A 27,038-nucleotide genomic window follows, 5' to 3' on the forward strand; every position below is an offset into this window, starting at 1 on the left:
ATGTCACCCACAGCAAACATCAGTAAATAAATTCATAAAATAAGTCAAGTCCAGAAACCCCATTTTGTCTTCTGTGCCACAAATACCAAAGGATAATATAAACAATAATTCTGGCCTCCTGATGTCTTTTAAGATCAGCATCAGCAAGGTCCATAGAGGATTTCAGCCAGTATGGAACAGGATAACTTGAGATAATTCTATCTGTTTCACAGAGATTTTAATACACGGGTTTTATATTTTAAGTCCTCTGACTGCTGAGATATTTGCTAAATGGCTGCCTTGATTGTAAAGATACTACAACCCTTCCCAAAATATCTCCAGGGATCAAGTGTATCTTAAGGCCATGCTCATTTACTATGATTGCATTTACACAATAAAACTCAGGTAACTAATGACAGCTACAATTTATAAGAAGGAAATTTAAATTTACATAATGCTCACACTTTCTGATTAAAACAACCTAAAGGGCAGCATTACATAGCCATCAATTTCACTTTACCAAACTAAAACACTCAGTCAATACATTTTTCACCATCTTCAAATTCTACACCACATCGCAGGTGTTTTTTTCTGTGCAGTTTTGTGTCCTATAAGCAAAAGCCAACATTTTAGTTCAGAAGGGAAGAAGCAAATAAGATGAACTGGCTAGCTTTATGTTGCAGCTATGAAGCACATTATTTTAAATATCAAGAACATTTAAGATGAAAAGGAGGCATTCATTCTATTAGAGAAAGCTAATGACCAAAGAGTACCAAACACGAACAAGGGCCACAGCACCTAAATAAGCCTGAAATGCTTCAGATAAAGAACTGAATGTAAAGGATCAAGGAGAGGGATACATAAATATCTGTAGTTTAATACAAACCTTAATTGTAAGACAAGAATAAAAAAAAATGAGAGAAATTTCCTTTAATGAAAGAAAAATTTTTACCTCAACAAAGTAGGTGTCCTCTTAACTTATGTCCAGTTACACCTCCAAATTAACCAACGTTCTCCATTGCCCTCCAAAGACATTTTCTGATGCCAGGTACCCACTGAGTGCCAGAAGGGCTACTCCGTAGAAGGTCCAAGCACTATGTCCCCACAAGAGCAGCTGTATTCTTGCCAAGGATTAGTTGTTCTCCAATCAATATATGCTAGCTAAAATTATAACTGCAGTTATGTATTAATTATTGTATTAAATGAAAAAAAGAAAGAAAATCGTTTCTGTTCAGTTCTGAAAACTGAACATGCAGCCGAAAAACCCCACAAAAGTGAGTCCCCCCAAATAGAACGGCTGCCAAATTAAGTCCTAGCAAGTAAAACAAAAAGATTGAGGAAGGAGGACCCTACAGAAGAATTTTTGCCCCTGGGCTTCAAAGGATCTAAGTTCTCAAACCACTTGAATAAAAAATAAAGACCTGGAAGTTACAGATGTATCATGGGTAGCACAGAAGAAATGTGAAGAACTCTTCTTAGTGGACCCACATGCAAAATAAAAGCTTTAGTCAATAAGACAACATTAATAATGAAGTTTACACATTTTGACTTGAAATATTAGAGAAATGCAATTTTCTTTACAGTTTCCATTCTTAACTAGGTTTTTAAAGATATTCATTATATTTGAGATCATATTAAAGGAAAAGTGATCTAGATCTAAGGTTCACCCTAATAGTTCATCCCAAGAGCGCAAATACAAGTTCTTCCAAACACAAATCATTATATATACACCTACTTGTGAATGTCTAAAGAATAATTTTACTGTAACACTTAAGAACTTTGCTCTGCAGTTACACATACTGGTGTGTTTAAACCACAGAATGTTTAAAACAATTTCTCATCAACTCTTAATCTCACAAAACAAACTGAGGGTTGCGGGGGGGGGGGGGGTTATGGACATTGGGGAGGGTATGTGCTATGGTGAGTGCTGTGAAGTGCGTAAACCTGGCGATTCACAGACCTGTACGCCTGGGGAAAAAAATACATTATATGTTAATAAAAAAAAATAATTTCTCATCAATATATGTCAAAACTTAAAATATATTCTTTGACCAAGTTACTCTACAACAGAAATGCATCCCATGAATAACTGAAAGATGTATGCGTAAGAATGTTTACAGCAGTCTTGTTTACACAGCAAGAAAAAAGGAAACAACCTAAGTACAGAACGATAGGGGATAGGTATATTCATAGCTAATAAAGTACTAGCAGGCATAAAAATTATTTACATCAATTTATTTCTATTTTAAACATGGAAAGGAATTAAAAATATAGTATTAAGAGGCAGGTTACAAAATTTTAAATAAATATTCATCCAGTTGGATACACTGTAAATAAAAATGTTAATACTAGTTATTTCTGGGAGGTTATTTCTGGGTATGCTGGGTGTTTTTATTATCTATATTTTCCACTTTTTATATGTATAAATAAAGGAAAACATCCTCAAACAGATCATACTTTAATTTCTCAAGATCTAAAGTTAATGAACTGATGAAAAATTACCAACACTGTTGGGGTGTTTTAGAAATGGTCCTGGACCGTGAAATCAAGTAATCTGGATACCAGGACAGTACTTGCAACTAACATCCCACTGGCCCTCTTATTAAGAAGTGGAATCTGGGGCACCTGGGTGGCTCAGTGGGTTAAGGCCTCTCTGCCTTCAGCTCAGGTCTCAGGGTCCTGGGATCGAGCCCCGCATCGGGCTGTCTGCTCCACAGGGAGCCTGCTTCCTCTTCTCTCTCTCTCTCTGCCTGCCTCTCTTTCTACTTGTGATCTCTCTGTCAAATAAATAAATAAATAAATAAAATCTTAAAAAAAAAAAAAAAAGAAGAAGTGGAGTCTCTATCTCCACCCCTTGAATCTAATGGTTTTAAACCTTGCTGCCATCAATGGAACGTAGAAGTGACACTGCAAAATTTCCAATCCTAGCTTTAGGAGCCCTTGTCACTTTCATTAATTCTCTTCTACTGACCTGCAACCCCCATGAGCATAAATTTGAGCTAGCCTCCCTATGGATGAGGATCTACGTTGGAAAGACAACAGGCAGCACCAACTGCCAGATATGCTAGTTAAGTTATTTTAAATCTTCCAGCTCCAAATTAAGCTGCTAAATGATGGCTGCTACAAGTGACCTCAGGCAAGACCAGTGGAAGAAACATCCATCTGAGCCCAGTACAAACTGTTAAATACAAAATTGTGAGCAAATAAAATGGTTATTATTTTAAGCCATTAAGTTTTGTCATTTGTTACGCACCAATAGATGAATGATTTATCCACCACTCACAGAATAAACTTTTAATATTGTAGTGTATAATTCTTACAGTCTAATCTATCCCCTAAGAAAAAATTGAGATTACACCGTACATATAAGTTCTATGACTCTATGGCATCTTGACAATGGGAACATAAGCAGGGCCTCATGGTCAGACTTCTACTCTGACCCATTAGAGTAGAACACCTGGTATTCAGAACACACAGCATTCTTTATACAAAAACTGTGTGCAACTGTGGGCTTTTCCTCCAAAGCCCTAGGGTCTTGAAGTATATGACTTCATAGTTTCTTACTCCCCCTCATCGATAGATGTGAGGGTGCTCTGCCTTGGCTCTTAGTATAGGACCACACCAGACAATGAAAAAAGTAAGACCAAGTTCATTATCACAACCACTATCTTAATGCCACCACCAACAATGATGATGATAAAAACCAACATTCACTAAGGGCTTTAGCATGTGCTAACAGTGAGCTGGGGGCTAAGCAGGGTAGTTAAGAATGTCTCTGAAACTAGAGTGTTCTGTCACTGTCACTGTATAACCCTGAGCAAGTTATTTCATCTTTCCAAATTCAGTTTGCTCATTTGTAAAATGAGGTAACGGTACCTATCTCACTGAGTTGTGAGAATTAAATGAGATATGTGTAAAGCATTTAGAACAGAGCCTAGCACATAGTAAAGTGTTAAATAATTACTAGCTTTCAGTATTATTAGTCAGCATTTTACATATGTCATTTCATTTAATTTAATCCTCACAACATTTTATAGATAAAGAAGCCAGAATCAGAGAGGTTAAGTAACTTGCTGGTAAATGGCATGGCCAAATTTCAAACCCACATTTTTCTGACTGTAGTAGCTAAATCCTTCTAGGCCATGTGCCATGACTTGAAATAGCCCAGGGAATGTCAAACCAGGTCCAATGTGCCAGAGAAAAGTCCCATGTCTTTGCAGTCTCTGGATCCAGGGTGGTCACAGAGCTGCCTCTATGTCAGGCTGAAAGGCTACAGAGAGGGTCAGGATGGTGACAGAGATTGATGACACTACTACTGTGTGTCAGACATTGACACTACGGTTTACACAACTTTCTCACCCAGACGTTTAGTAAGTATTCAAAAAGTGCTATTTGATTTTGCCCAATTATATTCCCTGTTATGACTTCATCATGGTCTGTAAATTGAACGTTCTCCCACTCATTAGGATTATGAAATTATCCAAATATAATACCCATTTTACTGAAACTTTACTTTTTTGCTACTGTAGAGAACTAAAAGGTTTCTTTTTTTTTTTTTTTTAAGATTTTATTTATTTATTTGACACAGAGAGAGAGATCATAAGTAGGCAGAGGCAGGCAGAGAGAGAGGAGGAAGCAGGCTCCCCACTGAGCAGAGAGCCCAATACGGGGCTTGATACCAGGACCCTGGGATCATGAACTAAGCCAAAGGCAGAGGCTTAACCCAGTGAGCCACCCAGGCACTCCGAGAACTAAAAGTTTTTATGAGACCCTCTAAACCTATTATATTTTATGGATAATTAATTATTGTTCAAAGTTACTCAGCTGGCTAGTAAAACTGAATGAAATCAAAACTTTTAAAAAATTTTTAAATTTTAAGTTTTCTACAAGAAAGTTGGAAGTGAAACAATGAACGAATTTAAACCACAGAACTGCTCAGCTAAGTTTAGTTCTACCCAAATTCAGCTCAATGATTTTGAAAACAACCACTTTCTCAGACTTACAGGAAATGGTTAAGCAACCTCAGAGAAGTCATTTCTTCTTCTGCCATAGTAGAGAAGCTAGGTTTTTTTTTTTTTCTTTTTTGTTTTTTAAATGAGTCCCTTCCAGATAATAGATCTTTGGAACATTGTACAAGTGCTCATCAACCTAAGTAGCAAGTCTAAAAGATGCTACAGTTATTACTTTATTCTATTCTTTTTCCTTCGAAAAGAGCAAAGAACTCGGATATTTTTTTTTTAAATGAGCTTTTACATTTCATAATAAAATGAATTCTCAAGACTTTAAGTCCAAACTGGAAGAAGAAAAAATGAACATATTAAAATTAACAGACAGGCTGATAGCTCAAGACCGAGCAACATGATTCCATCCTGATCTCAGACAAAACAGAGACAAGATACGATTGAAAAAGTTATATTTTTTAGGGAAATTTCACATGTTATACTATAGCTGATTTTTTCAGAAAATCTATTTCCTGTCTCCTTCTCCCCTGTAGCACTATTTGAATCCTGGTATTGGAAAACATAATACTTGGGATGACAGACTCTGCATAATCATCAATATAGTTTTCTGGCTAAGAGATGACACTTTACCAAATTCTAAAATTTGTTTTTAATGCAGTATTTCTAACACATTTTATTACATTCCCATCTTCTTACAAAGACTGGTCTCAACATAGTCATCATTGAGAAAAAAATAACTGCACGGCTCTTTGTTGGGACACAGAACTCACTACCGTAACTGATAGACTACTGATACAGAAAATGACACCTCCATACCCCAAGCACCAAACTGGCCAATTTGCTTAAAAATACATTTCAGTTAGCAACTTAAAAGTTTACAGCAAATCATATTGTGTGGGGTTTTTTCAAGTTTCACTCTAGATTTCTTCACCGAACCAAGTTTCACTGCAGTTCATTACTCCAGCTATTTTTCAGGGGGTTTACAAGCTCAACTAAAGGCCAATTTTGATTATGATTTACATATCAGACAATAAGTATTTCTTTTAAACAAATTATTCTATTTGAAGAACCCAGGGAAAAGAAAGATTGAGAAAGAAAAAATGAACAGTACCACAAGGACCTGTAAGAAAGTAGCAAAAGGATTAACATATATGTAATTGGGAGTTCCAGAATGATATGGGAAAAAAAAAAAAAACCACTGAGACAGAAAAATTATCAAGAAACAATGGCCAGAAAAAAGAACTATTGGGACTTCACCAAGATAAAAAGCTGTTGTACAGCGAAGGAAACAGTCATCAAAACCAAAAGACAACACACAGAATGGGAGAAGATATTTGCAAATAACATATCAGATACAGGGCTAGTATCTAAAATCTATAAAGAACTTATCAAACTCAACACTCAAAGAACAAATAACCCAATCAAGAAATGGGCAGAAGACATGAACGACATTTCTGCAAAGACAACATCCAAATGGCCAACAGACACATCAAAAAGCGCTCCACATCACTCAGCATCAGGGAAATACAAATCAAAACCACAGTGAGATACCACCTCACACCAGTCAGAATGGCCAAAATTAACCAGTCAGGAAACAACAGGTGTTGGCAAGGATGCGGAGAAAGGGGAACCCTCCTACACTGTTGGTTGGAATGCAAGCTGGTGCAGCCACTCTGGAAAACAGTATGGAGTTTCCTCAAAAAGTTGAAAATAGAGCTACTCTATGACCCAGCAATCACATTACTGGGTATTTACCCTAAAGATATAAATGTAGTGATCCAAAGGGGGCACGTGCACCCGAATGTTTATAGCAGCAATGCCCACAATAGCCAAACTATGGAAAGAGCCTATATGTCCATCAACAGATGAATAGATAAAGAAGATGTGGTATACATATGTGTGTGTGTGTGTGTGTGTGTGTGTGTGTGTAATGGAATACTATGTAGCCATCAAAAAATGAAATCTTGCCATTTGCAATGACATGGATGGAACTAGAGGGTATTATACTAAGTGAAATAAGTCAATCAGAGAAAGACAATTACCATAGGATCTCACTGATTTAAGGAATCTGAGAAACAAGACAGAGGATCATAGGGAAAGGGAGGGGAAAATGAAACAAGGTGAAACCAGAGAGGGAGACAAACCATAAGGGACTCTTAATCTCAGGAAACAAACTGAGTGTTGCTGGAGGGGAGGGGAGTGAGAGGGAAGGGGTGGCTGGGTAATGGACACAGAGGAGGGTATGTGCTATGGTGAGTGCGGTGAATTGTGTAAGACTGATGAATCCCAGACGTATACCCCTGAAACAAATAATATAACTTGGAACACTGAAAAATAAATTCAAGAAATTTAATGGAAAAGAAAAAAAAAATCCAAAGACAACCAAACCAAGACCCAAATAAACAAACTGCTAACAACCAAAAGTAAAGAAAAACTTGAAACCAGCTAGGAAAAAAAAAAAGTGATATATTACAAATAAGGTAATACCAGTTCAAATTACGAAGTTTTTTTGTTTTGTTTTTGCTTTTGTTTTAAAGTAAATTCTACACCCCCATGGCTCAAACTCATGACCCAGAGATCAAGAATCACATGTTCTATGGACTGAGCCAGCCAGCCATCCCACCATAGCTTTCTTAACAGAAAACTATAGAAGTCAAAAAATGAAAGAGTAACATCATTATTGTTTTTATATATATGGAAATATTATTATATATGTATGTATAATACATATAATACATGTGTTATATATATTATACATTTGTGTAACTTGTTTAATACCTTTGTGTAAACATATACCCAAAATACATAAGCAGCCCTTGTAACTCAATTAACTAGGCAAAAAGATTTGAACAGCCATTTCACAAAAAAAAAAAGATGAACTAATGCAAAAAAAAAATATATGAAAACATTTTCAACATCAGTAGTCATCAGGAAAATGAAATTAAAACCACACTGAGATACCACTATGCACACACTAGACTGGCTAAAATTTAAAAAAAATAATCATACCATGTTTTGGCAAGGATGTAGAGAATAAGCACTCTCATATACACTGACGGAAATGTGAAATGGTAAAACCAGTTTTGGGGGGTTCTTTAAAGATTTTATTTGTTGGGCACCTGGGTGGCTCAGTGGGTGAAAGCCTCTGTCTTCGGCTCAAGTCATGATCCCAGAGTCCTGGGATCAAGTCCTGCGTGGGGCTCTCTGCTCAGCGGGGAGCCTGCTTCTCAGTCTCTCTCTGCCTGCCTCTCTGCCTACTTGTGATCTCCATCTGTCAAATAAATAAATAAAATCTTAAAAAAAAAAAAGATTTCATTTGTTTACTTGACAGAGAGAGTACAAGAGAGTACAAAGGGGGGCGTGCAGCAGAGGAAGAGGGAGAAGCAGGCTCCCCACTAAGCAAGGAGGCCCACGTGGGGCTTAATCCCAGGACTCTGAGATATGACCTGAGCAGAAGGCAGACGCTTAACCAACTGAGCCATCCAAGTGCCCCAGGTAAAACCAGTTTGGAAAATGGTTGGCAGTTTCTTAAAAAGTTAAAACATATAGCTACCAGATGACCCTACCAATCATCTCCTAGATACTTAAATAAGAGAAACAAAAACAAATTGTCTACACAAAGACTTGTATTTGAGTTTTCCAGTGGCTTTACAATAACTCAAACAAACATCCAGTAAGAGGTGAATGGACAAACAAATGATAATATATCAACAAAATAGAATACTATACAGCAATTTAAAAAGAAAAAAGAACCATACTAATACATGGATGAGTTTCAAAATAAATTATACTGAGTGAAAAAAACAGGACAAAAAAGATAGTACATGATTCCATCTATACAAAATCTATATTTCTATTTATATAAAATTCTATAAAAGTAAGGGCACCCGAGTAGCTCAGTCAGTTAAGAATTTGCCTCCCTCTCTCTCTGCTACTCCCCCTGCTTGCACACACGCGCAAATGCTCTCTCACTCTCTCTTTGTGTCAAATAAATAAATAAAATCTTTTAAAAATTCTATGAAAGTAAAAAATAAACTAATCTGTAGTAACACAAAGTAGGTTAGTGACCGCTTAGGAATCAGGATGGAGGGAGGCATAAACTATAAAGCTTTTTTGTTTTGCTTTAAGTTGAAAAAATGTAACACCAAGAATCAGGAATATGCAATACTTTGGTACTCTGATTTTAATTATAAAAAGGCCAGTTTGAGAGGTTTATTTGAACAATAATTACAAATTCACCCACCAGACTTCAGGACTTCATTACAAAATTACTTTTTGTCCACTCACACAAAGGAAGCATAAAAGGTCTCCTGTTTATAAGTATTCCTGACACTTATTATAAACACCTAGAGAGTAAAAGGCTTTCTCTTAATATTAATAACTATTTCAAAGTACTTAAAATGGATGTGTTAGCATGGGTGGTCTATTACCTATTTTTCTAGAACTCTAGCTCAAGTTATCTGAACTTATGTGTGCATGCCAAGGTTTCCATGTTTACATGCGATCACAGTTTACCACATGCCCTATCTTGGGAGCAAGGCAGTTTAACTAGATCAGTCCTAGTTATTCATGGCCCCAAAGAGCCAGAGGAAAAAAAGACGGTTGACTTCAGTTCTCTTAAAGGTCTAGATCATTTTATGATAGGGCAAGTATGGGACGAAGCGTTTTGTTTCATTCTGGACTCCACAGATCAAGCAGAAAAAAATAATTGGACTTTGTAGGCCTTTATTTTTTTTTTAAGATTTTTATTTATTTATTTGACAGAGACCACAAGTAGGCAGAGAGGCAGGCAGAGAGAGAGGAGGAAGCAGGGCTGAACAGAGAGCCTGATGTGGGGCTCGATCCCAGGACCCTGAGATCATGAACTGAGCTGAAGGCAGAGGCTTTAACCCACTGAGCCACCCAGGCGCCCCCTTTGTAGGCCTTTAATTCATTATAATTAAGATAAGTCTAAGTCCCCATTCAAGGGCTGAGAAGTTAAATAATGTATCCATGTTAAGTGTATGTTGGAGGGAGGGGGTACTGAGAAAGAGGGGTAGCTTGTTGAAAAACCCTGCAGGTATAAACAGAAAATAGATAAAAATCAATTTTTTAAGAGATAATTTAATCATTTTTTTAAAATTTGTGTCCTCCCTAAAACCATCCAGGACTGAAATAAAATGACCTTAGAGTCCGCAAATAACCGAGGCATCTGAGGTGTGGCTCGTCAGATATGCCTGGCTAGAACATTTCCTTCTCCTATGACCTAGATCTATCTTAAGACACTTGCTGCCCAGTTCCATCAGCTCCACTTTCTACCTGCTACAGAAGGCATGTGAAGGTATTCCTCTCCAGGCCCTATGAAAGGCAGGTTTAATGTTTAAAGTAATAGTTTTCAAGGTGCAGTATGGGTACCCCTGGGAATCCCCGATACTCTTTTAGTGGCCCTCAAGGTCAAAAATTGTTTTCATACTGAGATGTTATTTGCCCTTTTCACTCCCATTCTCTCATAAGTATACAGTGGAGTTTTCCACAGGTTACGCAACACGTGATACAACAGACTAAACACAGAAGCAAATTTGAAAACCCAGTTGTCTTCTATTAAGCCAGACATTAAAGAGATTTGCAATGACATAATTGCTCTCACTAATTTGTTTTGGAGGATAGCTATTTTTCATTTAAAAATGTCATTTGTGTTAACATGTAAAAGGTTTTTTATTGTATGAAATCTCCTAATTTATTAATTTTCATTTTTTTTAAATTTCAGTGTTAATTTCTCGTGCAACAATATCTAGAGATACAGCCCATATAAACAAAATCACTTAGGGGTCCACAATCATTTCTAAGAGTATACAAAAGGGGTCCTGATACCAAAAGATTTGAGAAGTATAACTCTTGCTTTCAAAAATAAAGAAAAAAATTCCCAGCTCTCCAGATATCATAATTCAAGCATTGCAGTTTCATTATATCGTTTGGAAAAGCGTATAGAGGGGGGCACCTGGATGGCTCAGTGGGTTAAAGCCTCTGCCTTCGGCTCGGGTCATGATCTCAGGGTCCTGGGATTGAGCCCCACATCGGGCTCTCTGCTCGGCAGGGAGTCTGCTTCCCTTCCTCTCTCTCTGCCTGCCTCTCTGCTTACTTGTGATCTCTGTCTGTCAAATAAATAAATAAAATCTTAAAAAAAAAAAAAAGAAAAGAAAAAGCATATAGAGTAAATATATTAGGTAAGAAAAATAAATATATAGCCGGTCTGTATAACTTTATAGCAGGCCAGGAAAGGACAAGGGGTTCTGAATCATTTTGGAGTCCTAGGTCCAGAAAAAAAGAACTGAACTGTTTATGCTCCTTTTAGCATCCTCAGGCAGTAGGAATGTAGACTTCAATAATTTGTTCCTACAGAAAAACACAAGCTTCTTTACCTTAAGATAAACTATGGAAAAGGACGGCTCCCTATTCCCCCCAAAATTCACACATTGAGGTGTTAACCCCTAATGTGACTATACTTGGAGACAAGGCTTTTAAAGAGATAACTAAGGTTAAATGAGGTCATTAGGGTGGAGCTGCTAAGACTGGTGTTCTTATAAGAGAAAGAGACACTGAGCTCTGCGCACAGAAGAAAAGCCCTGTGAGGACACAGCAAAAAGGTGGCCATCTGCAAACCAAGAGGGGGCTCTCACCAGAAACCTACCATGCTGGTACCTTGATCTTGGACTCCTAACCACAACTGTAAGAAAATAAAATTTCTTTGGTTTAAGCTACCCAGTCATATAGATTTTTGTTATGGCAGGCTGAGTTAATACACTGCCTATACTATTTCTATATGATAACTCCATAGACCTACGGAATAAGGGAGAGGGGGAATGCAGGTTCCTTTGAAGGGGGAAGGAGATGTTGAATATATGTCTTCACTGTTTACATATCATAATTTCTGTTACTTGGCCACTAAGGAGTTAAGGTTTTGTTCTTCTCAAAATGTCACTTAACTTTTTTCCTTTAACATCAGGACAGAAACATCCATTTTTTCCTCCTGGTTGGTGTCATGTCTGAAATTCATGCTATCATATCTCAGCTCATACTGCACTACAGTAACTCAGACCATTAGTTATGCTGTCCTATCAACTAACAGAGAACCCTGCCTTTCAATGGCATAGCTTCCCCTACATTATCCACAAGGCCACTTGAATTCTTATGCAGACCAATTCATGCCTTTTTACCAATTCTGGGATAGTAGGAAATTCCTTTTTGAAAGTCCCTTCTAATAGGCTTGGTATCTGTTTCTGTGGCTCTCTAATGAAAGACAAAGTACCCCAAGAACAGGTCAGCCAGAAGGCCCGCAGCAGGGCAGGAAGAGAAATTGATTTAACTGCATTACTCTGGTCTCAAATGCAAAGCAGCTCTCTAGCGATGGAATAAGAACACAAGATGAAAGAAGAGGAAACTATTGGGTTATTCTTTAATTATGATTCTGAAAATGCTTCAGAGTAAGAGATTCCCTCCCGCTAACCTTCATCTTCCTTCCCCTCAAACACTAAGACCATTTCTCATTTAGCACTATCTTCCCTGCACAAAGCACAGGGTCTGAAACACAGCAAGTACCCAAAAGGCATTTCAGTGAAAAGGAAAGCTGAATGAATACTGATAAGAATATTCAGGAAAAGAGATTTGGAATTACTCTATTTGCTAGAGAGAAATATATAGAAAAAGGAAAAGAGCATTCACATTCAACTTTACTTGGGAAAAAAAAAAACACAAAATTAAAGGAGTAAAAACAAAAACACAATTGTTACTTAAAAGTTTGTTTTGGAGTTGCTTAAAGTAGTATTAGTCTCAGGTAACATTTAAAGAACATCTGACATATGGGTACTATTTTGGGTGCCAACTCTAGTAAGAACCAAATATAAGACAACTGTGTTTTTTCTGTCAGATGTAATTGATGGTTCCTGGCTGAAGAAGCATGTACATACATACAGAACTGGAAATGTGGTTTTCACCATTCAGAAAATGGAGTCCTAAACAAGTGGTACCTCTGCTTTCATAACATACCATTTATGCCTCTCTGGACATTCTTGGGCAGAAATGTGAACTCCAGTAACTTATTCCTGTGGGAAAACACTATCTTCTTCATGCTGAGGTTTCCCAAGAACAACTATGACTCAAGGAGAGCAATGCCTCTACTCTGTTCCCATGCAATACACCCATATAGCCACCAAATACTTAAAGGATTATTTCTAACCTCCCTGGCCTTGCTCTTTAGTCAAAATCACTACCTTATATGATTGGGAAGTTCAGAATATTATCTCTGTGAGAAAAAAAACAAACAAATAACAGACCCAGAGACTTCTGGCAGGGTGGAGGTAGGGAGGTAAATTACCGAAATGAATAATAGATTCTCAGAGCCAAAAAGGTGCTGCCAAGTAACCTTCATTTAGCCAAAATAGTAATAAAATAAGGGTGTCACTGTACAACAGAAATTGAAATTCACTAGTAAAACTAGTTTCTTATTAAGCTTCTGTGAGAACACAAAACAGGCATGAATTGAAACACATTACATTATAGACATGTTTGTCTGCATTCCTGATGCCTATGAAATACAGGCAATGTTACCAGTTAAAGAAGTACCTTTATTCCATACCTTCATGTTAACACTGCCTCTTTTGGTCTTAAATTCCGAACTATTTCAACCTCATTTAAGAGACAAATATATTTAATACCTGATTTAGCACTGAAACAAAATCTACCTGTATAAACAGCAAAGTGTAGCATATTACATTTGCTGGACAGAACCAGAAAAACACATGTAAGCCAGAATTAAGTTGAATGTAGAAATGAATAGTTCTACTCTTAGGCAACACTTCCCTGGAAGTGTTACAAATACATAATTGTTAATAAAAAGATTGAAATAAAAAGAACCCTTCTATACTGGCCTCGAGCCTTTAGTAAATGAAATATCATTTGTTTCCCAATTTTCAAAATCTCATTATGGCAGGAATATGCCCAAACCACCACGTCTCCTAGATCTCAATTGTTACCAGAAAAGGTTTTGAGTTTCTTTGCACATTTTAGTTTTTTAACATAACTTATTAAAACATCTTGGTAATATCTTTAAATAAGAGTCACAGAGCTAGTGAGTGAGGAGCCAGGATTTGAATGCTGGCCGATTGAATTACTCTTCACCATTACACTACACTATGCAGTAGTCTTACAAAAGGAGGTAGATTCATGGGTAGATCTCTAAAATGAAAAAAATAAGTAAATAAAAGTATAAAACCAAATATATTTAAGGAAAGCAGTGGGACTGGACCTGTACTCCTCCAAGCCTGACCATTTTCAAAGACAGTGTACCAATCTGTGTGTTCATATACATTTGTTTTAAATTTATCCTGCTGGAAGTAAGTTTTCCAAATGCAGAGCTCATACTGCATATTCTTACTTGTACACCAGCTTTAAGAACAAAGCCTGGAACAAGTCAGCACAGAGTGAAGGTACATTTTAATGCATTTATTTAAGAGGAGTATATTTTTTAAAAGCTATTCTTTTTAAAAAGAGATAATTGAGGTCTGTCAAAAACAAATTTAAAAAATACTTGCTAATTGACGCAGTGTAAAATGGTATGCAAGAAGGATTTGTATTAATATATTCCCTCTGTGCTGCTTCTCTGACCCCCAACTGCTGACTACCCAAAAGAAGAATGGAGCAAGGAGACATGCAACACTATATTTGGTTTCCAATATTTTTAGTCTTGATGAAAATAAGAGACAAAGAAAAACTATTAGCAAGATGTAAAAAGATATTCACAATAAAATAACAACAAAAAAGAAAATAATTTAAGTATATTTGAATCCCAATATTACCTGGTTTTAATAAAACAGACTTAAGTCCAAAGCATTCATCTTCTAAAAAATGTTTTGAACAATAAATTCTGTGTGTATATATATATATATATATATTCTTGTATTTATTTTCTCTGGTTGTTAGTTAGAATGAAATTAATAAAGAACCAAGAGAAAATATAAAATTTACAATAAAATACAAAGTCCTAACAAAAATCATTTAATTCTACCACCATTCAAAAACATTGTCGATTCCACAGAGGAAATACTCTAGTTAAAATTCTGGCTAGAGGACACCTAAGACACATCAATTAACAAATGCAACATGATATCCCATGGACTAAAGAATACAAACAGTGCAGAATACTGTCCTAATGAACAGAATTTACATAAAGATATGCCATCTCATGCCCTTAAAAGTTAACTAATTTATCCTTCAGGTAAAAATAAAATTATTGAGCTTAATTTTCAATTTCATTTTCCTTTTCTAAGCTAAATCATTTACTATAATGTTTATATTTATATCAACTTGTACTCCAATCAAATGTATAATCTTTATCAGATTTGGTTGTTTTGTTTTGTTTTGTTTTTTCATTTCCTTATAACACAGGCCCCCCAGCCCTTGACAATCCTCAGGGGACCTCTGAGAAAGACTTAGCTGTACAAATAACTGAAACTGTTAATGATGCCTAAATACATGAGCTCATTAATCTCTCATGCAAATCTACATAACTGCAAATACTTTCTGAAGAGCAAAAGTTAAAAGTTTATTTTTAATTCCATCAATTATTTGTAGTTTCAAAAGAATGTTAACCTATCATAATCCTTTATTTGAAATGAAAAACGGATTTAGGCCTAAAAAAAGATCTGTGAGTGATTTAAAGAGAATGCACTTTGTGGATCTCCATCAGTGACTGATGGAGATCCACAAAGAAAATGTATGAGATCTCTTCAATGTATGCTTCAATGTATGCAGAAAGCTTATGGGTTAGAAAAGACCTCAACTGGTGAATAAATTTGCTAGAGCTGATGTCAGATGGATTTGAAAAGACTATTTTGCTGATAATTTTGAAACACTTTTCCATCTGACTCACCAGACTGATAAAAGGCAAGGGAGATGATAATCTTGAATCTTCATAGCAAAAACATTGACATCAATTTACAACTTGCTGAGGGTCACTTTGACTATCATTAACTCATTTAAAAATATATGATGATTACCCAAAAATCTGGGGTTATAACCACTTTTGTCTACTAATAGTCATTATCATCTCATTATCTGCCAAGAAAAGCTTCTATGCATGAATTCTTCAAGTCTTTATCTCAGTGTTTCCTAAATTGACAATTAATTAGAATAGAGCTATGTGCCCAACTGCAATGAACTGCACTGAAGCAAAGTCAGCCACATTTTAGTGAACATTTGCTTATTTCTACCGAATTCAAAACACTATTATCTAATCCCCAAATCAGGCTGGACCCTCCTTCGACACTCGATTATTCTTCTGTGTACTTCTCCCGAATAACAACTTACCAAGCCTCTCAGTAGCCTGTACTGATAGAGATGGACGCAAGGCCCCTATTCTAAAGAGCAAAGCATCCCTTAGTCCCACTAAGACTCAAATACTCTACACTCACTGAGTTGTTTTTTTAAACTAGCCACCCAGTCTAGATACTAAAAGGATAATGTCAGTGGCCCAAAGGGCTTATGTACTTAGCATTTAATTTAAAGGCCAGAGAAAATAGTGCTAACAAGTATAAAGTGGAATCAGCCTAAATTCATGTATATTATTTTGATAAATCTTGAACATACTAGTTCCTTCCACCAAGCTCCATGGTCCATAGCAGCCTCCTTTACTTAACCATTGAGGACATTTTGACAATTATGGAATGAGAAGAAACTAGACAAGGATTACACTACTTCTGTCTTCAAATCGTACTACCAATAACAAGTTAAAGAAAAATCTTTAAAACATTTAGGTGTCCTCAATTACTCCCACTAATCACTATGCATTTTTCCTCTAAAAAGAACCTAGGAGGGACGCCTGGGTGGCTCAGTTGGTTAAGCAGCTGCCTTCGGCTCAGGTCATGATCCCAGCGTCCTGGGATCGAGTCCCACATCGGGCTCCTTGCTCGGCGGGGAGCCTGCTTCTCCCTCTGCCTCTGCCTGCCACTCTGTCTGCCTGTGCTCATGCTCTCTCTCTCTCTCTAACAAGTAAATAAATAAAATCTTAAAAAAAAAAAAAAAAGAACCTAGGAATGGTGTAATGCTGCTGAGATGATGACTGTTCTAACAACTTTTTTAAATTTTATGAAATAACAGTGTCAGCTGTGAGAAATACCATGGCCCAAAATCTCCTTGCCCAGTGAATGAGACCAGAGGCAGCTGGTCTAAGAAACACTACCACGCAGCCCTGGTCAAGGGCCAGGAAGGAAAGGAGCACACCCAATCCACAAACGTACCCATTCTCTCACTGCACTTCCTATTCTCCTGTTAGCCCAGCTTTGAACTTCTCCCCATAGATCATTAGGAAGCCTTTACCTCCCTTCATCCCAGATCACTGGCTTGGCTTCCATGGACAGCACCAGGGATCTAGAGAAAACTCTGGACCATCCAATCCCTCAATTTACAAAAAAGCCAAACAATTAGCTTAAGTTTTATGTTGGTGGCTGCATTCTTGAAATTTGTGAAAGGAATGCTCAGGAGACCCTCATTAAGCAATACACACGAAAGGAAAAGAACTTCAAAGGGTCTTTTACTATTGAACTTGCTTCTTTCACCATTGTTTTTTGAAACTCCTTTGGAAGCCTGAACTTTCTTTATTTGGTAAGTGAACTGGTTTCTTCCTAGTTTAGATGCTAAGGCTGAAATTTTTAAAAACTAATTGGTTCACTGTTCAATCATAAGCATTAGTAGAAAAGGGAAGCAAAACCAGGCACTAAAAAATAGTAACTGCGATCACGATGCTCCTACAAAGTCAATGGCTCTACATTCCTCTTAGAAACGTTTTTCTTGAAATCTAAAACATTCAGGAAAGTGAACAGACCTTTTTTTTTTTTTTAAGTAGTCTCCATGCCCAATGTGGGGCTTGAACTCACAATCCTGAAATCAAGAGTTGCATGCTTGTACCAACTGAGCCAGCCGGATACCCCCAGGAAAGTGAACGGTCCTAACTTAAAAGAGACAATGGATTTTTTTACTTTCAGAGAAAAAAGTACACTGTATGATTTAACTTGTGGCAAATGTTTTCTATCTCCTGCCAGGGCTTCCAAACGCCAGTTTTAACTCACTCATCCCCTCAACCCTCAATTGCTTTTCTCTAATCAGTCCCACCTGTTTGCCCCTTCCAAACCCAATCCCTCCATCATTCGACCTCATATGTCAGTGTCCTGATCCCCAAAGTAAACTCATTTCCCACCAAACATGTGTAAGGCTCAAGATATGACCATTTTGGAAATCTCTGCTATCAGCCTCCTGCTTTACCTTTAATCTCTACATTTCTTTCATCTTCATCACTAACTCTTAAGTCCCAGTTTTCCCTAAAGATCTTTGGGGGTTTTTTTGTTGTTGTGTTCTGTTTTTCCTCAAGATCTTTGGATTCAAAGTCCTACAGGTGCTCCCAGGACAATCACAAATGGATTACAATGAATCAGGTTACAAGGAAATCCTTACCATCCTTCCATAAACTAAGGAACAAAAACTATTTTGTTTCTGTCATATTTGCTGAATAGAAAGACCAGGGCAATGAGCAGCTGTCTTTACAAAGTCCACTAGATACGCAAGTTGCTGAACCACCACAAAGGCTCCAAAATTTCCCTTCATGCCCAATCCTGGTTTCTTTTAAAGATTTTATTTATTTATTTGACAGAAAGAGATCACAAGTAGGCAGAGGCAGGCGGAGGGGGGGCGGGGGAAGCAGGCTCCCTGCTAAACAGAGAGCCTGATTCGGGGCTCTATCCCAGGACCCTGAGATCATGACCAGAGTTGAAGGCAGAGGCTTAACCCACTGAGCCACCCAGGTGCCCCCCTGGTTTCTTGTGAACACTCAGAAAATGTACATATCTAGGGGTTCAAATTAAAAAAAAAAAAAAAGACTTTCTCTGGTTGCTCCAATAATATTATGGAAAGATCTACTAGTATTATTAGCTCTAGTTCTAACCTCCCACAGTTTTCAAGACATGAGGTAACTGACAGAACACAGTGACACCGTCCTAACCTCAACTGCCAAGAACCATGGGCCTAATCCAGCTCCATCATAACTTCAGAAGTAACCCTGGCTGAATTCCTCCATATTGCAATTTCCTAATACTTCCATAGAGAAGGTTCAGAATGCTGTTGGTTCCTAACAGGAGTATTACACTGAATCATCACAAATGTGAACTTACTGATGACATATGTTACAGGAACAGGTTATAAAGACAATTTGGTACATTTATTTCATAATTAGAAAACTATCTTAAAGTTTTATTGCTTTCTTGTTTCTTCTGTATTTCCTAGTTTTATATTAGCATGAAAGCAAAACTAGATTTTTCCATTTCATTTCTCTTATTGAGGTCAGCATTATCTGCTGACAGGTTTGTGGGTTTCCTGCAAGTGTGTCCAGCAGAAAATCTACTTGTAAGTGGGCATTCAAAAGACAGTGTTCACATGAATTACTGAAGAGGAAATCACCCCTGGCTTATTTCTGTATGATAATTTCCTTATAACCAATCTTTCTGGTTATGTATTTTTCAGCTCTCAAGGATCCTCTATAGATAAGTTATAATCACTGATTTTAGTCATGCCTGAGTGGCTCAGTTGGTTAAGCGACTGCACTCAGACCCCAGAGTTCTGGGACCCAGTTCTGCGTCAGGCTCCCTGCTGAGTAGGGAACCTGGTTCTCCCTCTGCCTGCTGCTCCTCTTGCTTGTGCTCTCTGTCTCTCTCCCTCTGTCAAATAAATAAATCTTTTTAAAAAATCACTGGTTTTAATCATTCCTAAAATATGCTGTTTGTCTCAAGACACACTTTTTTGGAAATTGTTATGCAAAGCAAAGGACTTTCCCCCGACTGCTTTCCTTAAAAACTGAATAGTTTCTAATTATATCCTCAACCTTATAATATTAAAAGATGTTAACACTTGATCTAAGTCATATTTCACTTAATTGAAATAGAAAAATCAAGACAGAAGGATAAAAACATATTTTTACTTATATTCCATTCATTACAAAGAACAATGATCTTCCATTTTAAGGATTTTCTTTCAATGTGGCCATTTATCATAGAAAAGAAATATATATATATACACACACACACACACAAAATGTGGTAAGCTCATATTTTTGACTGATCATGCTATTTTTTTTTAAAGAAACGCACAGCTATAGGACAACTGTTATTTGTAAGATCAAAAGATGAAATCACAATTTGATACTGCCTTACAACCCATGAATATCGAAATTGTTCTCCAGACCTCCCATTTTGGAAGCTGGGTAATACTTCCAATTGGATGCCAATCCGAAAGCAAAACAAAGATAGTTTGCAAGACAGGTAAATCCCCCTTGTTTGATTATATACCAGGTGGTACTACCAAAGTGATTCCTGGGAATTTTGTTCATAAGAAAAAAATGATGAATATATATCAGGAAAAAAAAAGTTCTTCTCCATATAAGTATGCTTCCAAATCCTGAATTTGCTGACCTAATAAAGTTCTCAAAAGCTCCCTTCTGGTGAATACTTCTAGTATCCTCAAAATGAAGTCGCACATTTCTAGCCCTAACCTCAGAACTCCTTGATCAGATCCTAACACTGAGCCTTGGCATTTACAGTCCTTAACATGAATTTAAATTATTCTCAAATACCATAATCTTGCATGTAAAGGAGAAGAAATAAAGAGAAATAAAATCATCAAATAACTACTTGCCCCAATCTAGTACATCTATCAAAATATCTATAGAGAGTTGCCATCAATTTTTTTTGTTTTTTTAGTAATATAAAAACCACTACTTCCTAAGAATTTCACCTCTAATTGCCTAATAGGACATAATAGTTACTGCCAAACCAATCTTGAGTACTAGTCCAGTACATCTTTCTCCCCATAAAAAAAATCACCAAGAATCCAAAGCCAGACTGGATATAGTCTGCAGTGTAATAGTCAGCAGTCCCCTCCCAAGGGCAAGATCAAAAATATCTCCTGAGCCAAATGGGAATTGCTGGCACTAAGGTCCCTTCTTATAAACCCTTTCTGGAGAGAAGCATTTTAATAGGTTGTAGCAGTATGTTACCTGGACAGGTTAACATAGGATATTCATCAAAAGAACCCAGTATCAGCAGGCAGAGAGCAGGGCCCAAGACAAATGAGACATATGAGCAGCAAGTTTTGATGGAAAACAGGGAAAGCACAGAAAGCCCTACTGGAATAGATGAGTACTGAAAGTTAAAAACAACAAAAGAGAAACTATATCTGCCTCTTTTATAAATTTCTGGGTCAGAGGGTGAAACCGTTGACAATGTTTTAATTGAAAGACAAGTGGTTCTGAATTGCTGAAATGGTTTTGCTAAGCTTTCACACCTCTCTCTATAAGCAAGGCTATATGAGAAAGTGTAAGTGGTGAATATTTTATTAGAAGAAGGTGAATGTGCAACAAAAGTCAATATCAAGCTTGATAAATCCTGTCATTATAAATTCTAGGGATAATTAAATACTCTGCACCAAAACACCCAGACCTAGGGAAGAATTAGCTGTACATATCGTTTGTACTAAATAGGATTAAGTAAAAAGATAAACCTACTTAAGCAAGTCCTGTTTAAAGACACTAGAAAAATTCTACAGCTATCCTTCAAAAGTTCTGAAATAAAAAACAGTCTACCTTAAACCTGAAAAGCATCTCAAAGTTGCTAGAAGCTAATTTTTGGTTGGCTTTAGATGTTATGGTTTCTATTTCCTTGTTAAAGGACACTTAAGATAAGCCCTCAACAAGTGATTAACACATTAACTAAACTGATGCACTGTCAAACTGTTTCCAGCAGATTCTGAAAATCTGGAAGACAGATAGGAAAAGGATTAAAAATTCAACTTCCTACATCGATGTTGAAGCATTCCTCCCTCTTTGTTCACCTCTCTGGGACTTTTCCATTGCCTTCTCAAATGTAACAATCTGCAACTATTAACATCTAGAGGAACATATTTTAAAAGGGGAGAAAAGACCCCAGTTGGAGGATTTGCGAATGTACTTTAATTCTGTAGGCACAGGGCCACAAAATCAGCTAGCACTAGTCTTGACCAAATCGGTGACTCAGCCTTGCGGGGAATTTTTTTTAAGTGAAAGTTCACATTTAAAATCCTACAAACATAGAAGCTCCAAGTATTCCACCTAGGACAAAGCAAAAACCTTGGAATATTCATTTGAAATGATTTAGCGATTTGTATTAAACATATTTTACCCTTAAAATACTAGAAGGTCTCTAAGTTTACCTTCAGCTCTGTATTCCTTAATTCTCTTAGTAACTTTACCCAACTATTCTTAGAGCCTTAGAAATTACAAATAGAACCTGAATGAGAAAGAAAATTCAGAATTCAAGTTACTATCATTAAGCCTAATTAGTCAGTACAGACAGGAAGATGGCAGTAGAATAAAGCATTCTGAATTAGGGGCAGGGAGGATATAAAGAGTAATTTGCAGTCCCATGAATGAAACAGCATACAACAAAGTCTGGCTAGGGTTTGGGTTATAGTGGAGACATATATATATATGTCTCTATCTCTTGAGGGGCAAGTGGCCCACCTAAACCAGAGCAGAGGTTGGCTTCTACTCATGCAACAAACTGTCTACCTGAAGTCACCAACCTCCCACAAGAAAACACAGGTCAACGACAGAGTGAATCCTCTAATTATAAAGTGAATTCTCCCTTACTGGCATTCCTCCTACTTTCTGTCCCAAAAAGGGAATCCGTATACTCAAGGCCACAAAATGGTAAGACATCTCACCCCTACGTTGTGACTCTGGCACTTCTGGTCCAAACAAAAGCCATCGGTTTTAACTAGGGTGGGATTTATTCTGTCCATTCAGTGAAGAGCTGTGGCTGTTTTGCAGGGCGTCCTGCAGGCTCCTGCTTTGACTCTCGCCTCAAGTCACATTGTGATATCACCATGACGGACGGACCCCTGATATTCAATGAGTCTTCGACTGAAAAAACTGGTATTATCGGGAGCCCGTGAAAGGAAGCTTGAACGACCTGCAGAGTGCCTCACCAACAGACAGGAGGGTGACAGTGCGGGCGGGCACCTCCTCGCAGAGCAGGACCAAGCAAGCCTTTCTGCAAGTTTCCCTTCCTTCCACTAAATTAACCTGCCAAGCACCCCCCCCCCGCCCTATTAGGAAAAGTCACGCAGGCAACTCGCGCGGAAGGACAGGGGGGACAGCTCCCTGCGCACAAGAGAAGTTTGGTTTGGCAGTGGCCAAGGCTTAACCCTTCCTGCCAAAAGAGCCGCGGCAGACACCACCTTCTCCAGGGGCAAACCCAGAAGGCCAACTTTCCCCTCCTCTGCGCAAAGCAGCCCAAACTTTGGTGTTCACCCACCTGGCCACGCAGCGCAGCTTGGAGTCTGGAGGCACCCGATGCCCCCAGACCCTCGGCAGATGGTGGCACTGACCTTCACGCCAGCCCCCGGTCCCGCGCCGGCCTCTGACCACCCCCGCCCCAGCCTTCAGCTGCCTCCCCCAGTCCGTTTCCACCGCCCCCAAACCCTCGTGGGAAACCCACGGTGGGGGCGGCTGCAGTCCGACTCCGCGTGTCTCGACGGCCAACGTCCCTCTGCACCCCAAAAGAGTCCCAAACCCGACGCCTCTGGCTGCCTACTCACCGTTAGTAAAGGGATCCATTTTCCCCCCGCGGCTCCTTACAGCCGAAGCGCCCAAGCTTCCTACTCCAAGAACTGAAGCGGCCCTGTCGACTGAGCATGCCCAGCGCGGCCGCCAAGGGCTGTCGGGGAGGTGCCGCGAGAGACGGCGCCGCTCCGCCGCTCTGAGGTTCCGCTGCTCCGGGTTTTTGCAACAGCTGCAGCAAGAGCTAGGGAGGCCAAAGGGAAAAACACCACACGGCCCGAGGCCAACTCTTCGGAGAGGAAGGGGAGGAGCGGGTTAGAGATGGGAGCAGCCTCCTGGGCGGGGCCTGAAAAAGCCACGCCCCTCCAGGAAGACCAGCCGCTCAGGTTCTTCAATACAAGGGGAAAGTGTTCAATCGTTCAGCAAAGAAGATGGTCTACTGCATCCCGGCCCGGCCGGGTCCTAGGCGTACCGCGCCCCAAAACATCGATCACTGCCCCCTGTAGTGGACATTCCAGAGACAGACAATAAACACAGAAAGCACACAAGACTGAAAGAAATGTCCCGCTGAGCATTAAATTAGGGTGATGTGATGGGAGAGTGAGTGGATAGCTAGTGCGGACAGCTTGGTGAAGAGAGGCTTCGCCGAGAGGTGCCACTGAGGCCGCGATCTGGAGGTACAGCTGCCGCCGGCGGGCGAAGATCGCTTTCCGGAATTCGAAGCTTCGGTTTCCCTGCGGAGACTGGCTCGGGATTGCTCACTTCGCCAAGACCAGAGGGAGCAGGTGCTATGGGTCATCCCGGAACCGCTGCCGGCCCACACCAGAGTGGTCCCTACGGGTCTGAGGCCAGGAGACCGAAGGGAGGGCGGGGACTCCCGAGGAGCCCCAGACGCACTGGTTCCAGTCCCGTCGCGGGCAGCCCAGGGAGCGGCCTCTACATGCAAGCGGATCACAAAACCTGGAGCTGGATTCGCCGGGGGTGCGGGCGCCGCAGTATGCGAGCAGAAGGCCTGCTGGAGCTGAGCTTTAAATCAACACCTGCGGCTCCAGTGGGTACAGCCGCATGGGGCCCGCGGACAGGACAGACATTGCTACCCAGTTGAAGCGGAAACTCTAAGTTGCTTCTGCCTCCTCTACTCTCGCCGTTGCCTCCAACCGCGAGCCAGCATTGTTTTCAATGTCAAATCCAGGCATTACCCAGCGAACCTTCGGGATGGAACAACCAGGGCCCCAGGGACCCCGGGTTCGTAGGGGCCCGCTTCCTTATCCCTTATTCGATGTGTGCGCCGCCGCCACGCTCGCAGCGAAAGCCTCTGCCCTCCCAGCGCGCAGCCACAGCCTCCTTCCCTCCCCTCCCCCCGCCGTCCCCCCCTCCCCCGCAGCCCTGGCCCCTGCGGCGACTTGGCTCTGGCTGTGCCTCACTGCGCCTGCCAACTGTCACACACTCCTCTGAGGCTGTTAAAAGCAGGACGTCGGGTGCAAACAAGCCGGCGGCGACCGCAAACAGCCTGGGCAAACAGGGACGGCTGGGGTGTCGTTTGACCCGTACGGAATTAGAAATTAGGTTTTAAAGAAGTGAAATCGGACTGCAATCGTTTATTTTTAAATGTCAGCTGTATTAAATCACACTCTTAACATCCCATCTTCAAAACCTCCAATGGATACCCATCAGTTAAAATAAAAGTGAAACTCCTGGTCTAATTCTGGATCCTCCTCTACACGCGCTAAGGATGCTTTGGCCACAGAGGCCTTCTTGCGGTTCCTGGAAGTCCGCAAGTTCCATCCAGCATTGTTAAACCCATTCCTCTAGCATGTTCCTTGCGCAAGAATGATTCCTTCTGCCTGGTACTTTGCCTGCTGGTATCTTCTTGTCCTTTAGGTGTCAGCTCAAATGTCACCTCTGCAGAGAGCCTTTCCCTGACCACACAACGGAAAATAGCCACAAACACAGTCTCCTCTCTAAAGACCCGCCCTGCTTTTCTTCACAGCACACCTCACTCTCTGAAACAATGCTTCTGTTTGCTGTTTCATCATAATCAATCTCCCTCTCAAGAATGCAAGCTTCATGAAGGCAGAGTTACTACCTTTTTAAGGGCAGTATCCTAACCCAAGGTAAGTATGCAATAAATAATTTATGAATGCATATGGGAATATATGCAATGGTAGTTAGGGTTCTAGTTCATTTGCAATGTTGACTTCTGCCAGAAACAGTAGTGTGTTTGTTATCCTTCCGGAGTAGATGTCTGTATCCTATGATACCTCAAAGTTACTCTCTCCCCACCATGTTAAGCATAGGCAGAGCCCTTAGCACCCTCCCTCCCCCAGGGCACTTCAGAATCCCAAACAGGAAGTGAACCACAGGGTTGGTGCCAACGGTGTTCAGAGGTTATATAGTATATGCAGGGCTGGATTTTGTTAAAAGGACTCCATACCTTATATTGCTCAGATAAGAGACTCATCCTTATACTTTAGGTTAGGTCATGTTCCTTTGGAGTTATTTTTGCAGCCAAAGCACTTTGTATCAGAGATATTTAAAACAACACAGAGTGTTAAGTCTCCTCACCTCACCTTACCTGTAAGCCAGAGTCTGTCATGCTTTTAAGTGTGAAACATGTTATCTTGTGTTTTGTCGTAAATACCTAAATTCTGCAGGCTTGTGGTAAAAATGCTTCACCTCTGCAGTAGCAAATATAGGTGGGGCATCATGTCTTCCTGAGATTTGAGAAAGAGATAAATAACTTCTTTACCTCTTTGCCAACCTCTTGCCGTCCATCCCTCCCATTCCTACACACACACATTAAGGACATTTGCGGACCTGTGGTTTTGTAATGGAGGTAAAAAAAACTAAGCAACCAAAATGTTTCATAATCCTACCTAATCTCAAAAGAATAATAATAAATTTTGTTTTGCTTTATTCTGGGATTTCCTTGTGGTATGGTTTTTGTTTGTTTGGATACCATTTTACATTTGACTTCATGAAGACTTTCTGAGAAAACACAATTTCATAAATTTGCTGCTGATTCTGTTTCAATCATTAACCTCCTCTTACCCTCCTACACAGAGCGGCTTCTTTAGTTTAAGGATCTAATACTTCAAATTATTATGAAGTTACTATTCATTATCAGAGGAGATAGTGTGACATTATCTGCTATACCCATCTACTAGTTTCAAAATCCTTACCATTTAACATTTGAAAACAAAATATTTGGAGGACTAATTATAGAATAAATAACACAAGAGGAAAAAATGTAAGCTCCCTGAGTAACAAACAGCATTTATTTATAAAGAAGCAGCAAATTTGCTAAACAGTGAATATAGAAACTTTCATCAAAATAAAAACTGGGTCTGCCATGGATCAACTCATCCAAGTCTCAATTTAATAGATGAGATGAATTCTGGAAAGGTTAGAGTCACTCACAGTTCGATGGTAGATGCAGACTGGAACTCAGGTGGTCTATGTTCTAAACCAGTGCTCTTGAGTTTATT

General features: G+C 39.2%; 1 protein-coding gene across 2 annotated transcripts in view; it reads right to left on the reverse strand.

Moving 5' to 3' along the window:
• The window catches only part of LNPEP (leucyl and cystinyl aminopeptidase), a 97,415-nt gene extending 73,497 nt beyond the window's left edge, over window positions 1–23,918 (reverse strand). Inside the window, exon 1 of one of the 2 annotated variants that reach the window (XM_032845937.1) lies at window positions 23,589–23,918. In XM_032845937.1, coding sequence (XP_032701828.1) covers window positions 23,589–23,607 — 19 coding nt within the window. In that variant the 5' untranslated portion in view covers window positions 23,608–23,918. Of the gene's footprint in view, window positions 1–22,712; window positions 22,842–23,588 lie in introns of those variants that run through there. The other variant, XM_032845955.1, reaches the window with a different exon arrangement.
• Window positions 23,919–27,038: the final 3,120 nt, after the last annotated feature.

This window comes from Lontra canadensis, unplaced genomic scaffold (genome assembly GCF_010015895.1).
Source record: "Lontra canadensis isolate GAN:19392208 unplaced genomic scaffold, GSC_riverotter_1.0 scaffold4, whole genome shotgun sequence".
Classification (NCBI taxonomy): Eukaryota; Metazoa; Chordata; class Mammalia; order Carnivora; family Mustelidae; genus Lontra; species Lontra canadensis.